The following is a 16,055-nucleotide window of genomic DNA, read 5'->3' on the forward strand; positions in this document are numbered from 1 at the left end:
TTTTCCTCACTTGATTGGAAGTTCTCTGCTTTGGTATTTCAAAACTCAACGTTGGAGGAATGGTGCCTTTATAATGTATTATGGGATGGCAGCTAACGCAACGCTAAGATGATTTAAATTACCGTCAGAAGTGTTGAAACATAAATGCAAAATCACCCCCCCAATCAGATGAAGAAGAAATACCTGTTTACCTTTTAGAGCACATAGCTATTCAAACGTCCCCATGCTTCTTAATCACTTACTACAAAATATAACGCATTAGGAATAACTAGGAAAATATTCTAGACTTTATGATTCAAATATGTGAATATTTCCATACGGTATGAATCCATTTAAAGAAATAAAACTGACTCATTTTTTTTCTAATTCAACCCTATGTTACACCACATGGGTCATAAGTGACCTATACATTTATTTTTTGCAACATTTGTCATTGTATTACACATTTGTATTCCACGGTATGCTTTGGGTCAGTGTCTATCTGGACTGGGAGGTGCCGTTCAAAGGCTGGCCGGTCACTGACGGTGAAGAAGGGATAAAACAAGACAACTGTAGAACTCTGATGGCTGAGATGTTCTGAATAATCTGATTCTGTTTCAGGGATTATCTTGACAGCCACTCAGGTCTGGATGATACAAAACACATTTTTCACGGTCAAAGTTTGGCAGGATGCTCCAAATTAATTTTAAAAATTGTGAAAAATCCCTCTTGTGGCCTGAATTAGAATCGTTGTCATCGTTGGAGGGACGGTCGCTGAGGTTTTCATGGATAAGAAAATGTTTGCTGGTGTATCAAATTAGTCGATTAGAGCTTTTATTTGCGACATGCACGTGAACGAGAGACTCTGCAGACGTGTCATTGACACAATCAAACTCGACTCTACAGTATAAATATCAACGTGACCGTACATTTGGACCTGTTCCAACTACAGCTAACACGACGCTAAGATGCAGCGAGCCCAGGACAGACGCCAGATCGCTGGGTTTGGCTGAGAGGTTGTCATTTCTACAACTACAGTTTTAGTTCTTTACTTTGTCTGAACAGTAGCCGACGATCTCCACCATTTCAAAGTTCAGATGTTAGGTTAGTATCATGTACATGTCATGGGACATTTACCAGCTAGACAGGTGGAATTCTAGAGGACATTTCCTTGATGGACACACCCAACAACTTACATTAACAGATGAACCATTGTCCTCTATAGATTTACAGTAGCCTTTGTTCACACATCCAAGCCTGCCCACATGGTGATGGAGATATTTTATTTGGCACAATAGACTAGCCAACACAAAGGAATGAGGAAATGTCCTTTCCTAGGAGGTTGCTCCACATTCACACTTATGTTTTGTTTTGCTTTACAGACCATCGTTTATGTTTCTGCAAAATCACCCCCCCAATCAGATGAAGAAGAAATACCTGTTTACCTTTTAGAGCACATAGCTATTCAAACGTCCCCATGCTTCTTAATCACTTACTACAAAATATAACGCACTAGGAATAACTAGGAAAATATTCTAGACTTTATGATTCAAATATGTGAATATTTCCATACGGTATGAATCCATTTAAAGAAATAAAACTGACTCATTTTTTTTCTAATTCAACCCTATGTTACACCACATGGGTCATAAGTGACCTATACATTTATTTTTTGCAACATTTGTCATTGTATTACACATTTGTATTCCACGGTATGCTTTGGGTCAGTGTCTATCTGGACTGGGAGGTACCGTTCAAAGGCTGGCCGGTCACTGACGGTGAAGAAGGGATAAAACAAGACAAACTGTAGAACTCTGATGGCTGAGATGTTCTGAATAATCTGATTCTGTTTCAGGGATTATCTTGACAGCCACTCAGGTCTGGATGATACAAAACACATTTTTCACGGTCAAAGTTTGGCAGGATGCTCCAAATTAATTTTAAAAATTGTGAAAAATCCCTCTTGTGGCCTGAATTAGAATCGTTGTCATCGTTGGAGGGACGGTCGCTGAGGTTTTCATGGATAAGAAAATGTTTGCTGGTGTATCAAATTAGTCGATTAGAGCTTTTATTTGCGACATGCACGTGAACGAGAGACTCTGCAGACGTGTCATTGACACAATCAAACTCGACTCTACAGTATAAATATCAACGTGACCGTACATTTGGACCTGTTCCAACTACAGCTAACACGACGCTAAGATGCAGCGAGCCCAGGACAGACGCCAGATCGCTGGGTTTGGGTGAGAGGTTGTCATTTCTACAACTACAGTTTTAGTTCTTTACTTTGTCTGAACAGTAGCCGACGATCTCCAACCATTTCAAAGTTCAGATGTTAGGTTAGTATCATGTACATGTCATGGGACATTTACCAGCTAGACAGGTGGAATTCTAGAGGACATTTCCTTGATGGACACACCCAACAACTTACATTAACAGATGAACCATTGTCCTCTATAGATTTACAGTAGCCTTTGTTCACACATCCAAGCCTGCCCACATGGTGATGGAGATATTTTATTTGGCACAATAGACTAGCCAACACAAAGGAATGAGGAAATGTCCTTTCCTAGGAGGTTGCTCCACATTCACACTTATGTTTTGTTTTGCTTTACAGACCATCGTTTATGTTTCTGCAAAATCACCCCCCCAATCAGATGAAGAAGAAATACCTGTTTACCTTTTAGAGCACATAGCTATTCAAACGTCCCCATGCTTCTTAATCACTTACTACAAAATATAACGCACTAGGAATAACTAGGAAAATATTCTAGACTTTATGATTCAAATATGTGAATATTTCCATACGGTATGAATCCATTTAAAGAAATAAAACTGACTCATTTTTTTTCTAATTCAACCCTATGTTACACCACATGGGTCATAAGTGACCCATACATTTATTTTTTGCAACATTTGTCATTGTATTACACATTTGTATTCCACGGTATGCTTTGGGTCAGTGTCTATCTGGACTGGGAGGTGCCGTTCAAAGGCTGGCCGGTCACTGACGGTGAAGAAGGGATAAAACAAGACAAACTGTAGAACTCTGATGGCTGAGATGTTCTGAATAATCTGATTCTGTTTCAGGGATTATCTTGACAGCCACTCAGGTCTGGATGATACAAAACACATTTTTCACGGTCAAAGTTTGGCAGGATGCTCCAAATTAATTTTAAAAATTGTGAAAAATCCCTCTTGTGGCCTGAATTAGAATCGTTGTCATCGTTGGAGGGACGGTCGCTGAGGTTTTCATGGATAAGAAAATGTTTGCTGGTGTATCAAATTAGTCGATTAGAGCTTTTATTTGCGACATGCACGTGAACGAGAGACTCTGCCGACGTGTCATTGACACAATCAAACTCGACTCTACAGTATAAATATCAACGTGACCGTACATTTGGACCTGTTCCAACTACAGCTAACACAACGCTACGATGCAGCGAGCCCAGGACAGATGCCAGATCGCTGGGTTTGGCTGAGAGGTTGTCATTTCTACAACTACAGTTTTAGTTCTTTACTTTGTCTGAACAGTAGCCGACGATCTCCAACCATTTCAAAGTTCAGATGTTAGGTTAGTATCATGTACATGTCATGGGACATTTACCAGCTAGACAGGTGGAATTCTAGAGGACATTTCCTTGATGGACACACCCAACAACTTACATTAACAGATGAACCATTGTCCTCTATAGATTTACAGTAGCCTTTGTTCACACATCCAAGCCTGCCCACATGGTGATGGAGATATTTTATTTGGCACAATAGACTAGCCAACACAAAGGAATGAGGAAATGTCCTTTCCTAGGAGGTTGCTCCACATTCACACTTATGTTTTGTTTTGCTTTACAGACCATCGTTTATGTTTCTGCAAAATCACCCCCCCAATCAGATGAAGAAGAAATACCTGTTTACCTTTTAGAGCACATAGCTATTCAAACGTCCCCATGCTTCTTAATCACTTACTACAAAATATAAAGCACTAGGAATAACTAGGAAAATATTCTAGACTTTATGATTCAAATATGTGAATATTTCCATACGGTATGAATCCATTTAAAGAAATAAAACTGACTCATTTTTTTTCTAATTCAACCCTTTGTTACACCACATGGGTCATAAGTGACCCATTTTTGCAACATTTGTCATTGTATCACACATTTGTATTCCACGGTATGCTTTGGGTCAGTGTCTATCTGGACTGGGAGGTGCCGTTCAGTTGAGGCATTTGCCTGATTCTGAGCAGAACATTTGCTCTTCTGATTCCCTTCGGCCGCTCCGGACTCTTCATCAATAAACACCAGTGACCCAGTTTCACTTGCAGCCACGTGGGCCTCTGTCACCACGATGCTCCCAGCATGTTTTACAGAAGACGTGGTGTCCTTTGGATCATGAGCCCTTCATTTCTTCTTCAGACTTTCTTCCTTCCGTCACTTTGTTACAGTTAATCTACGTCTTATCCGTCCAGAGAACACTGTTCTAATGCTGAGATGACTTCTGAAATGCTGATGCTACCTCACCTGATGGTAGTCTTAGATACTGATACAGCTACTTCGGGGTGTACGAGAGGGTGTTCTTCACTCAGGTGGATGCTTCACTTCCACGTCACTTCCTGATTCACTTCCACTGAAGTTCCATCTGACAGCATGCTGTTGGTTCACAGCAGCAGCTTCCTATCAAAGCAGGACTCAACTGCATCCCATCCTCCATCCCCAACTCCACAGCGACATAGCGCTTTAACTCCTGCCCTTTAAAGCTGAATTGATTGTGTTTTCATAAACAACTACAAAGACTTGTGTCACAGTAGTTAGAAGATTAGAGACGTATGTAGATTATGGTCAGAAAGAGGTTAGCGGAGTAATACCTGGAATGTATATGACTGATCAGATAGACATCCAGGAAATCTTGACATCTTGGAAATACTGTAGTAATAATAATAATGCATACACTCTAAAAAAAGACCGTGAAATGTACATAAAAACACTGTAAAATCCCTACAAAAAAATCTTGTAAACCCAAATACATATATTTTTTGTTTAAATCACTGTGAAATTTTGTAAACTATTAAACAGAATTTTTTGTTAGATTTACTACAACAATATGTGATTTAAATGGAATTTATTTGTTAAAATGACAAATATTGGTAAAAGAAACGGGAAATACTGCAATACTCATAACAAAGCAACTTTGATAAATTGACGTGCAAATATTGCAAAAACTATTGTTTTAGTCTTTTTTTTAAATACAAAAACTATATGTTATTCCCTTCACAAGTTTGTTCTTTTACCAAAATTATTCCTTTTAACATTGATGAAATTATGTTAATTGAGGTCAACCAAATGTGATTTCACACAAAATTTCATTGTAACATGAAACCGTTTACTGCCTATCTATTTATATTTTAAAAAAATATAAACTTATAATGACATTGTTTTTAGTAGCCTATTGTACTGTTCAATCTTAATCCTTGCTTTATATATTTTTTTGTCTTTAAATTTGAATGCATTACAGCCCATTATTATTATTGATGTTAATAATAATAACAGCAACAATAACAACAACAATTATTTTTATTATTATTTATATAATAATATTTATTTATATAATAATTCAAATAGAAAGCCAATACCGGTACAATATTCATAATACTGTACTCGTAATGGGCAGTGCATCGTCATCACTGGCTAATCGACCTAACAGCGCCTCTCTCGAGGCTGATACCTGTGCAATAAAGCCGCCTCCTTCCGATACTTATATTTTTGAGTTTAAAATTGCGCGGGTTAAGCTCGTCTCTGATTGGATAATAATGGAAAGACGTGAAAGGCGCGAGCTCCTCGTTGACGGACACAACTGACACCACTCGCGAACGGGTCGGAACAGAGCAGAAATCGCAGAAATTTCTCATTTCAAAAGATTTTACTAAAAATCGACACACTACATACAAGATTTTGCAGGGTCTATAGTGACTGCGCAATTGGAAAGTCTAAAGTTTGCACGGTAAGTTTTCTTACTTTCTTTGGGAGACCTAGCAAAAATGTGTGCTAATAGCAAATGGCTTAAGTTAGCAATTCTCCATATTTCAGTACATCAGTTCGTAATTATTAAGCAGAAAGAGACAGACAAACACTTGAAATTTTAAAAATGATCACCTGTGTCTTTTGTAAAAAGAAATTGGTTACGTTAAGTTGCTATGTGCAACATTGCAGAGTGCATCGGAATGAGTCACGCTGTCTTTTCAAATGTGTTGGCGCCAACTGTAATAAAACCTTTATTACTTACTCGGCTTTCAAGGGCCATTTTTACCGTGTGCACAATATACTTGAGCCACAAGCTGTTTCTGTTGTTGCGGATTTAAAATGTGCGGTTTCATTGTGTGTCCGCCATTTTCAAACAGTGAAAGAGCTAGTGTCACACTTAAAGGATCACATTGGAGAAGGCAGGTCTGTGTCATGTCCAGTAAGTGGTTGTAAGCACGTTTTTACAAAAAAATCCACATTTACTTCTCACATGTGTAGGAATCATAAAGAATGGATTTGAAGGGGAAAAGGCTTCTCAACTACTTGACCACAGTTTGTGTCCGCAAGAGATTCCATCAGACTTATGCAAGGCTTCAGAGGATGCGGGGACAGCAGAGTGGCTGCTCAGAAGATGTGAAGGAGATGCTGCTGCTTCTGCTCAGCTACTTTGATGAGAAGGAGGAGTCCATGTTCTTCCATGTATGATGATACATGTCTGGCAGAAGAGGTTGAGCTAGGGCAGGTGCCTCTGACACCCACTATTATTGTCTGTGGTAAGTCTCTTGCATATGTGTCTGAATTTGTTATGTGAGTGACTGAGCTATGACCACCACACACTTATTAATATAACCTGTTAAATTATAGGCCAGTCCTGCTATTCCTCAACAAGGTACATGCTGAGTCTGGATCGGAACCTTGTCAACACAAACATCTCTTCCTTCATTTCTGCATTGTGGCTAATGTTTGGGAGCTACTACTGTTTCAACATCCATTATCCATCTGAGCTGGCTTCTACACTGGAGTTTCTTCAAAGGTGAGTAAACATTTCCTGGGACCTGGAGTCCAGACTGCACCCAGAGCCAAGGCCAAGAGTCAGACCCAGACTAAGAGCCGTAATCACACCTGGTCTTGGTGTGGGTCTGATTCTCGGCCTTGGCTCTGGGTGCAGCATTGGTTTTGATATGACTTTGAGTCTTGGCTCGGACCCAGACTCAGACTGTTTGTTTATATATGGATGTGTGTATTCATTCATTCCTGTAGTCTTCTTTTAACTCATTAAAATGCTTAATATGTTTTATATGCTTTTATTCTACAGGTGTTTTTTCTTGATAAACCCAGAAAAAGGAACCAAAGTAGAGAATAAAAACTCAAAGCGTCGTCTCAACGTGAACCCTCGAGTTCTGACCCTAATACAGGATCTCGCTTATCATGAGTGGCGTGAAGGCTAAACAAGGACTCTGATGACTCCTAGAGAAGAGGTGCTGTTAATTTTCACTTTGTTAAATGTACAACATGCAAGTTTTTAAAGGTGCATTTTGTAATTTTCTATGAAGAGGTTCTGCCACCTGCTTGTTGTCCTTGTTATCCAACAATGTTCCACAGTATTGTAAAAATCTTGTCTATCTTCAATTACTCAAATAGAATATGTTTTAGCAAAAAATAACACAGATAAAGTATGACCTGTAACTCTGTCTGTTCAGCAGTTAAAAAGAGCCAATGCTTGAAAGTTCTTTGTGTTGGGGTCCAGGGTTGTGTTGCTGGTTTCTTCCTGCAGTGGCGTGGAGGAGCCACTCATCAGCCACGGCTGGCGCCGCATGCAGACGCACCTGCGGGCTCTCTTCATCTCTACCGTACCATTTAAGGACAGAACTCCTGTGTGTTGTGGCTTTGATGCTTTGTTCTGCCTGTTCCCTTGCGTCTTCCCTGCTTGTTCGAGGTCTCCATGTCGTCTGCTGGACCTGCGAACGTTCACCGGTCCTGCGGACGGCACAGGGACCTCGACCGTGCCGGGAAGACACCAAGGACACAAAGGCAGTCCTCCTGGACTGCAGGAATCTCAGGAGTCCGATTCTGCACATTCACAGATCCAGCAGACGACATGGAGACCTCGAACAAGCAGGGAAGATAGCATGGTAGATTGAAGAGAGCCCGCAGGTGCGTCTGCCTGCGGCGCCAGCCGTGGCTGATGAGTGGCTCCTCCAAGCAACTGCAGGAAGAAACCAGCAACACAACCCTGGACCCCAACTTCTTTGCATGCTCTATATTTTGAAAAAATGAATCTAATTGTTTGCAACTAATCACAATGGCTGTTCAATAAATTTCCTAAAAGTGATATTCTCTTGTCTTTTATCATGATGTATTTTTGCATTTTTTTGGTGTAGTTCTAATCATTTTAAACTGATTATTAAAACATACAGCTACTGCATATAATGAGTAGCTTGTATGTATAATATACAGAACAGCTCCATTTAACATGCAAAGTTTTACTGTTCTACCAGTTTAAATCGTTTTTTGCCTGGTAGTTCCACGTTAATTTTACAATTTATTGACGCATAATAAGTAGTTACATGTAAAAAGTACAGGAAATGATCTATTTATATACAACAATGATCCATGAAATTGATAGATTTTTTTTGTAGAATTAACAGTTCAGCCTTGGCATTCACTGTAAAACCATTTACATATTTTCTTTGTAAATTTATTTACTGTCCTGTTGGTTTTTTTACAGGAATTCTCTGGTAACCCCAGCTGCCAGCGTTTTCCTGTAAAAACGACGGTCTTTTTCTAACAGTGTATAATAATGCATGTGGGTGAGTTTTGACCTGTGTTTAGCATTATTACTGCTATTCCTTATAGTAGGAAAGGGAAATTAATATTTTGGTCAAAAAGGTTAATTGAGGAATTTGTGGAATACTGTTGGATAGAATTGCTTTATTTTTTTAAACAATACACATATAGACTCAGCAAGATCATGTTTGACCCACGTTGTGGATCAATTACACATTCAAAACCTCTTAAAAGACACAGAAACAGTTTAAACTTGGACACTATTTACAGTCAATATGAATCCACAGATAAGAGCAAGAATAGTCAAAATCAAACAGCAAAAGAGCGCCTGAAGTTGATTACGTACCACAGTAATAATGTCTCCACTAATATTTGATAGATAAAATTAGTTTATCTGCATCTTCTTTTATCACATGATTAAAAAAAAAGAGGAAACCTGTTGACGTGGAAATCTGACTTGAATAGCGGTGTCATTAATACATGAGACTGCAAAAATATTTGTTGCGTATGAACGCTCACTGCAGCTGTGACAGGAGGACCCTGCAGTCCTCAAGCTGCTCCAGCTCCTCCACCACATCAATCAGACCCTCCACCTTCTCTCGGGGAAGCACGACGCCCGCGTTGCTCCTGAACTTCTTCCTGAGGCTCTCATTGGTCAGCGGATTGCGCCAGTGACCGTAGAAAGTGTCGCAGCGCCCCCGCAGAACGTTGCCGCCAACAAGCGTCACCTGAACCTCACCGTACATTTGGTTAAAATTAGCGGGGTTGTCATGGGGATGCTCCACGCGGACGAGGTTCAGGAGAGCGAGCAGGTCAGGGCGCGTCATAGCTGTGGGGGTGAAGGACTGCACCGTAACCTCACCGTCCAGGAGAGCACTGCAGGTGTTGAACTGAAACGAGTGGCGCGCTTCATGCTCGGATTTGGGGAACGGCCGGTTGATGTACTTTGATTTGGGGGTTCTTATTAGAATATCTTGAATTTGAACTTCACCTGGACCATACTCTAGAAGAAGTTTATAGATGTTGGTGGCAGCATCTGCCACCCAGTGCATCCCCAGATGGGCAGGGAAGCGCTTGAAGCCCATGTCCTGGGTTTCTAGCAGGAAAGTATGGCCATAGTCATTTGGGGATTCTAACATGCAGGGTTTATAGTCTTCATAGAAAGCACTAAAGCCAGAAACCCCATCCACAGCATCCAAAATCTGAGTACTGGCCTCCAGGCCTCGGGAGGCAAGCAGAGCAGCCTCCAGCCCCAAACGTGAGGCGTTACCGATGTGCAGGGGCTTAGACTGAGTGGCAGCATTTGCCATGGGTGCCCCAGACAGGGACGCAGCTATAGCCAAAGCATGACAGCACTGGGATTGATCCAATGACAAGAGACGAGCGCAGGCAGCCGCACTCCCCATGGTTCCCACCACACTGGGAGGGTGAAACCTGAAGATGGAAAAAACAGTATTTTTTTTTGGCAGGTCGTCTGACAAGAGGGTCATTTTTATGTGTTCATGCTTACGACGTGGCTAATAAAGCTAACTCTCCCTCTTGTGATTGACTTTCATAAACTGCTTTTCACACATCACTGATACCACAAATAGACTATTTTCCCATCAACAGCTCTGTAGGCACCACAAGAGTCATATACGGATCTCTACTGACTCATGTGGATAATTCTTCTCCGTATAAAACAACCACAATTCACCAACTACTGTGGAAATATATGTTTCAATGTTACATCTAAAAATAATGGCAGTCCAGTTCTCCAGTTCTGACCTTTTGGGGATGTTGTGAGCCTCATTGGAGAACCTCATTAGCCGTCCCTGTATCTCAATGCCGACATTGAAAGCCAGCAGGAGGTCCAGGCCGCTGGGTTTGCAGTTAGCGGGCATCATGTCACTGATTGCTAACACAGCTGGAAGGACCGCTCCAGAGGGGTGAGTGGCTGGGTGCCATGTGTCATCAAAGTCCATGGAATGAGTCTACAAAACAGATAAGCCTTCAGCAGCTGAAGGGTGGCTCTGGTAACTGATGTAATCTGTGTGACCCCCTCTGATCTTAGAAGGCACCATCACTCACTGCCACCCCGTTGACAAAGGCTGCCAATGTCGGGGAAAGTTTGGTATCCCTGCGTCCATACACAGAGCTGATTTCATCGTGCGCATACATGTGCTGGAGGAGAAAGGAGACTCATGTCTGTCACAGCGAGCATAATAAAGATTTTTTTTATCTCTCAGGCATTAATAGGTCAGCAGCTTGTGCTCAGATTATAAGGTTAAACATCTCTGTTTGATCGGTCTGCACAAAGCTGTTAACAAGGATAATGATTAAAGTGTTAGCCTCAGGCCGCTAATATGCTTTCATCGCTCATATCAAATAAAAAACCCTTTGGAAAAGTTCATTGTTCTCCTGAGCTTCACCTGGCAGTGCTGCAGAGCCAGTGCAAACACATCTGTGGTGCTGCCAATCAAACCCACACCGATGCTGTCCAAGACCATCCGTTTGCTGCGCTGGAGCACCACAGGTGACAAGTGTTCAGCCTTTATGTTGCTGATGAACTTCCCATAGCTGGAGGTGATGGTGTCTTCAGGTTCTGGGTGCTGCAGGACTGTGGGCGAAGAACAAAGATGTTTGGCTGCTTGACAGAAAAGAAAAGAAAAGAAAAGAAAACCAAGTACCTTCTACTGCTGACTTATGCAATCTTCTGGAAGCCCATGCAGGTTTAAAGGCTTTCTGTCGCATAAAACACAAGGCACATCTTTACAGATACATAAAAGTTATTTCAACATCCTTTTTAACGCTTTCTGAATGAAGCATGACTTTTGTTTTGCAGTTCAGTTTAAGTTTTCACATTATATTTTAAGCACAGTACATCCTAAATAAAAGCCCCTATGCTAGACAGTAACAAGTAATAGCCCTGTAGTGCACTAAAAAAAACAAACCCCTAATTTTACCTGTAATTTGGACATCATGGTGTAATTTCTCGCCCGTTGCCTTGTCCTTGGTGCTGCTGCAGTAATTTTGTCGTCGATAGGCTGTGAAGGATTGTGATACTTTTTGATTTGGAAGTGGTTCCTTAAATAGTCACATTGACTGTCAGATCCTCAGAAGGAATGGGAAATCCCCATACTGACCAATTACTGTAAAGGAACGGCACAAAAAGGAGGAAAAGTTTTAGAGGTCGTCATGACTATCAGTATATCAGCATACAGAGGAGGAAAGGAAGGTTGTTAGGAATTGGATGATACAACTCCTCCTACAAATACTTTATTTCGGTCAAAGTTCTGACACTTTTCAGAACAGCTGAACAGTTCTTTCCAGTCTGAGTCTCTTCCTCAGGTAAGTGCTGATTATTTTTTCTTCTATTAATAACAAGATGCTTGATTAAAAAAAAGCGATTGTATCCATTATTTTTAACATATTTTAAACACTGTCATCGTTTGTCACTGCTCTTTAGTAATATGCTGTCTCTGTTATTTAGATATTCCAGAATAACCTGCTGCATTCAGCATTAGAATTCCATCCCTTTTTGTTAATATATGTCTTGAGCTAAATGATCAAAATAACCCTTAAAGAGCTTTAATTCTCCTATATTCTCCTTTAATTCTCCATCTGATTAATGACTTTCATTGTCACAGTGGGACACTATGTCAACCTCAGAAGGGTTTCCCGCCAGTTTCTATGGTGAGCCTGGAGTGTTGGGCATGCTGTCCAATGGGATCAGTGCATTCCTGGTACTTCTACAGAACTTTAATACAGCACATACTGGCATTGCTCCAGTGGGGGTGGAAAACATACTCGCAGGTGAAGAAGAAGAAAACCGTTGAAATATAAAACTAAAATATTGCAAACTGTTTGAAAAATTATTTTATTTTATTTTTTTAAATAGGTGTTCATCTCATCCTGATTGGGGTTTTATGCCAACTGGTGGCTGGCCTGCTCTCCTTCAGGAAATACGATCATCTAAGTGGCACTGCCTTCATTGGCTATGCTGCCCTTTGGGCCAGTTATGGTGCCACCAGGATCTTCTTTGGTGCCTGTGATGGAACACGTCAGATGATGGAATATGCCTCTAATGACACCAGCAACACATCTTTGTTGGCCACCTCAGAGATCCTGATGTTCATTAATGAGTCAGCCATTGCTGGTCTGGTGCCCTACATTCTACTGTCCTTCCTGCTAGCATTCTGCTCTGCTACAGTCAACTACATAATGCCTTTTGTCTTTGGGGCCATCACCCTCACTTTAGTTTTTGAAGCGGTTGGTCTGGCTGCAGGTCCTTGGGCCCTTGTGGTCTCTGGGATCCTGGAAACCCTCATTCTGGTATTTTCCATTTATGGCTCAGCTGCCCTCCTTGCCAAAGGTCTGACTCAACGCCTGGTCCTCAAAGGCTTTGGTACCCCTCTCTTTAATGTTCTCCTGTTAAAATACCCAACTCTGCAAGTGCACAGAGTATTGGGCAGGAGAAGAAGAAAAACACCAAATATGCCGAGCCCATGGCATTGGGGTTCTTCTGTGACACTGTTGCCTCCTTCATCTTTGCGTTCTATAGTTTTGGGTGGATGAAGTCCTTTGGGTTGGGGGCAACATGGGTGTCAATCATCACTGTCGCCCTGCTGTTATCCAGTTATTATTCCTATTTGCGCCAAGACTGCTACCACACCACCAAGTTCGGCCTTCATGCTGCCTACTGGCTGATCAAGGCCTGGGAGGAGTTTGTGGTGTCTTTCCTGAACGTGGAGGACAGCACTGTCATGTCAGGGAGGGAAGCGATGGTGGGTAACTGGTTCTTTGTGATAGCAGGATTAGTACTTTGTGTGGCAAGCCTCACCACAGATGTCTTTGAGCTGATCCACAACATTCTGTTCGTTCTGCTCACTGTCTCAACAATCCCTCAGATCCCTGTCCAGGGATACTACTTTTTCTTCGGTGTAGCTTTGTCCCTGTTCACTGCAGTCTCGCTGTATGGCACCTTCGCTCGTCTTATCAACACCATAGCAGAGAAAGCTCTCATACCTGTGGGATCGCAGCCCACGTCCATAGACAAGCTGAAGAGCGCTCTCACCTGCAAGATTGAGCTTCGAGAAAGACAGGCGGTGTCCCAAACTGACCAGGCCTCAGATGCTCTGTTCTACCTCTCAAATGGACTTGCAGCTCTCTCAGCTCTTCACACGAGTTCATCCAGCAAGAATCCTGCCTTCCTCCACCTGACTCTGCCTTGGGTGTTGATCTCTGGAGCCATCATCCAGGTTTACGTCAGTCGACTGCAAGTCGCATCAGGCAGTCGTTTTGGCTCAGTCATCCCATCTGTCTACGCCGCTGTGTGGGCAACCTGGTCCTGGTTTAGATTTGCCTTTTCAGGTAACCTGCCTCAGTTCTCCGTAGAGGCAGCTTATGGTTTCACCGCGCGGAATCACAGCACTCCTGGTTATCAACGTTTTCCTCATGGTGATCGGTAAGCTTAAAGACACAATTCACAGATCTTTTCATGAAACAACAATCTAACCAATCCTAAAAATGAAACTCCCGTCTTGTTTAAGAGAGTGACTTTATGCTCTATTTGAATCCCAGCAGCCTATAGGAACCTGGTGTTACTGTTTCTAACAGCGGTCATGGAGGTGGTTCTGATCTGCTTCCTGCTTTCTACTCTGCAGCGTCTCCCATATCCACTGGAAGGTGAAGTTTGTTTTAAATATTGATCTGGACTTCACTGCGAACCAATTTGACAATTTAAATGTCCTTTATTTGCAGTGGCCATGCTTGCTCTACTGTCAGTAATCTGCATATATGGAGCTCTGGCATCGCTGATGAACAGCACCTTTTCACAGCAGCTGCTGCCCCTGGGCCCTCGCTTACTTAGGGTAGCTCAAAAACAGATCACTTTTTACGTTTATCACAGTGTGGTGGTGAGCTTGTGGTTGATCCAACTCTCTCCTGCTCCGTGACCTTAGGAGGAGGTGACGAAGGAGACCGCTGCAGAGCTGCCATGTCCAGTGGCGAACTCACACCTAACCAGCAGCCTCTGGACCATTGCTGCTCTTCTGGACGAAGGAGGAGTGTGTGGCATCCCCACAGACACGGTCTATGCCCTGGCAGCCTCGTGCAAGAATCCCCATGCTATTGAGAAAATCTACAACATTAAAGTATGACATAAAACCCAAAGTGTAACATAGAACATGCAAATGAACAAAGGACTTCTTCCTCTGTACCTGTGACCTCCAGGACAGACCAGCAGAGAAACCAATCTGCATTTGCATCTCTAATGTGGAACAGTTGGTGGATGCAAAGCCTCCATTCAGTCCTTTACTCTGGGAGTTTATGAGGAACGTCTACCCAGGAGGCATCAGTTGCATTGTCAGCAAAGGAGACTGGCTGCTCAGACTCGGTCAGTACTGGGGGAACTGTTTCACCAGTTCATTTGACTTGGCTTGAGATCACTGGTTTATTCACAGGAGTAGGACCGGCTTATGACCGCGTCGGCACCAGGGACAGCATCATGATCCGCGTCCCGGACCACACAGTGACTGGCCACCTTTGTGATATCACTGGTCCCCTCGCAATTACCTCAGCGAATCCCAGTGGAGAGCCAGACAGCACCCACCACGACATGGTCATCAGGTAAGTGTCCCCAGAGAATCGTGCAGCAGTGGAGCCTTAGTGCATGATTTCTGTCAAAAAGGACCAACAACTCATTTGTTTCAAGAGTGGTATTGCGTAAATGTTTGCTTATATCCACTCACTCGCTGTACTACTGTTCCCCTCTTTGGCCACAGCCGACTGGGACACAAGATCCAGGGGGTTCTGAGTGATGGACATTCAAATGAAGTTGTTGCGTCCACGGTGGTCAACTGCCTGAAGATCAATGAAGGTAGAAGGATAATATGTCCGAATTGCATTTTTGTTGGACGCACTCGTCCCAACCCATCCCTGTCTCATTGTTTTCACAGGAACTATCACCATTGTGAGGGAAGGATGTGTCCCTGCCGTGAAGGTCCAGCAGGTTTTTGAGAAAGTGAAAAACTGCATGATGTGACCCTGCAGGAGCTCCTTCAAGATTTAATGGGCTTCGCTGTGCAATATCTTTAGTCTGGGGGCATTTTAGTTTCTCTGTTCTGCAGTAAAATAACTGTTCTCTAAGCTGTACAAATGATTGTTGTGTCAGAAACTCTGTAATGTAAAACTGCAGGAGAAAAGAAAAATTGTATATCTAAATATTGTTGTATGTGAGTAAAGATCCCAATGTTGCACTGTTGAGGTTATGTTTATCTTGTTTTCAATAAA

The 16,055-nt window shown here is 42.2% G+C and overlaps 2 protein-coding genes and 1 long non-coding RNA gene across 5 annotated transcripts; 2 read left to right on the forward strand and 1 right to left on the reverse strand.

The window, feature by feature from the left end:
* Positions 1–5,762: 5,762 nt before the first annotated feature.
* Positions 5,763–7,832, forward strand: LOC130531761 (uncharacterized). 3 transcript variants are annotated; one of them, XR_008952183.1, is made up of 4 exons: positions 5,763–5,976; positions 6,374–6,435; positions 6,861–7,029; positions 7,312–7,832. It is a non-coding gene; the product is annotated as an uncharacterized LOC130531761 (long non-coding RNA). The 3 variants fall into 3 exon arrangements; XR_008952185.1 differs by having other exon boundaries at positions 6,374–6,419; XR_008952184.1 differs by lacking the exons at positions 5,763–5,976; positions 6,374–6,435 and adding an exon at positions 6,701–6,769.
* Positions 7,833–8,914: 1,082 nt separating this feature from the next.
* On the reverse strand, positions 8,915–11,884 carry LOC130531650 (cis-aconitate decarboxylase-like). The gene is made up of 6 exons (XM_057043736.1): positions 11,729–11,884; positions 11,453–11,507; positions 11,195–11,382; positions 10,854–10,946; positions 10,551–10,756; positions 8,915–10,217 (listed from the first exon to the last, which is right to left on the reverse strand). The coding sequence occupies exons 1-6, from the start codon at positions 11,744–11,746 to the stop codon at positions 9,299–9,301; spliced, it is 1,479 nt and encodes a 492-aa protein (XP_056899716.1). The 5' UTR covers positions 11,747–11,884; the 3' UTR covers positions 8,915–9,298.
* A 92-nt stretch (positions 11,885–11,976) lies between these two features.
* LOC130531651 (putative threonylcarbamoyl-AMP synthase) lies at positions 11,977–15,887 on the forward strand. The gene is made up of 10 exons (XM_057043737.1): positions 11,977–12,113; positions 12,413–12,578; positions 12,664–14,229; positions 14,346–14,450; positions 14,526–14,635; positions 14,726–14,917; positions 14,997–15,159; positions 15,227–15,392; positions 15,548–15,642; positions 15,722–15,887. The coding sequence occupies exons 3-10, from the start codon at positions 14,169–14,171 to the stop codon at positions 15,805–15,807; spliced, it is 978 nt and encodes a 325-aa protein (XP_056899717.1). The 5' UTR covers positions 11,977–12,113; positions 12,413–12,578; positions 12,664–14,168; the 3' UTR covers positions 15,808–15,887.
* The last annotated feature ends 168 nt before the right edge of the window (positions 15,888–16,055 follow it).

This window comes from Takifugu flavidus, chromosome 9 (assembly GCF_003711565.1).
Source record: "Takifugu flavidus isolate HTHZ2018 chromosome 9, ASM371156v2, whole genome shotgun sequence".
Lineage (NCBI taxonomy): Eukaryota > Metazoa > Chordata > Actinopteri > Tetraodontiformes > Tetraodontidae > Takifugu > Takifugu flavidus.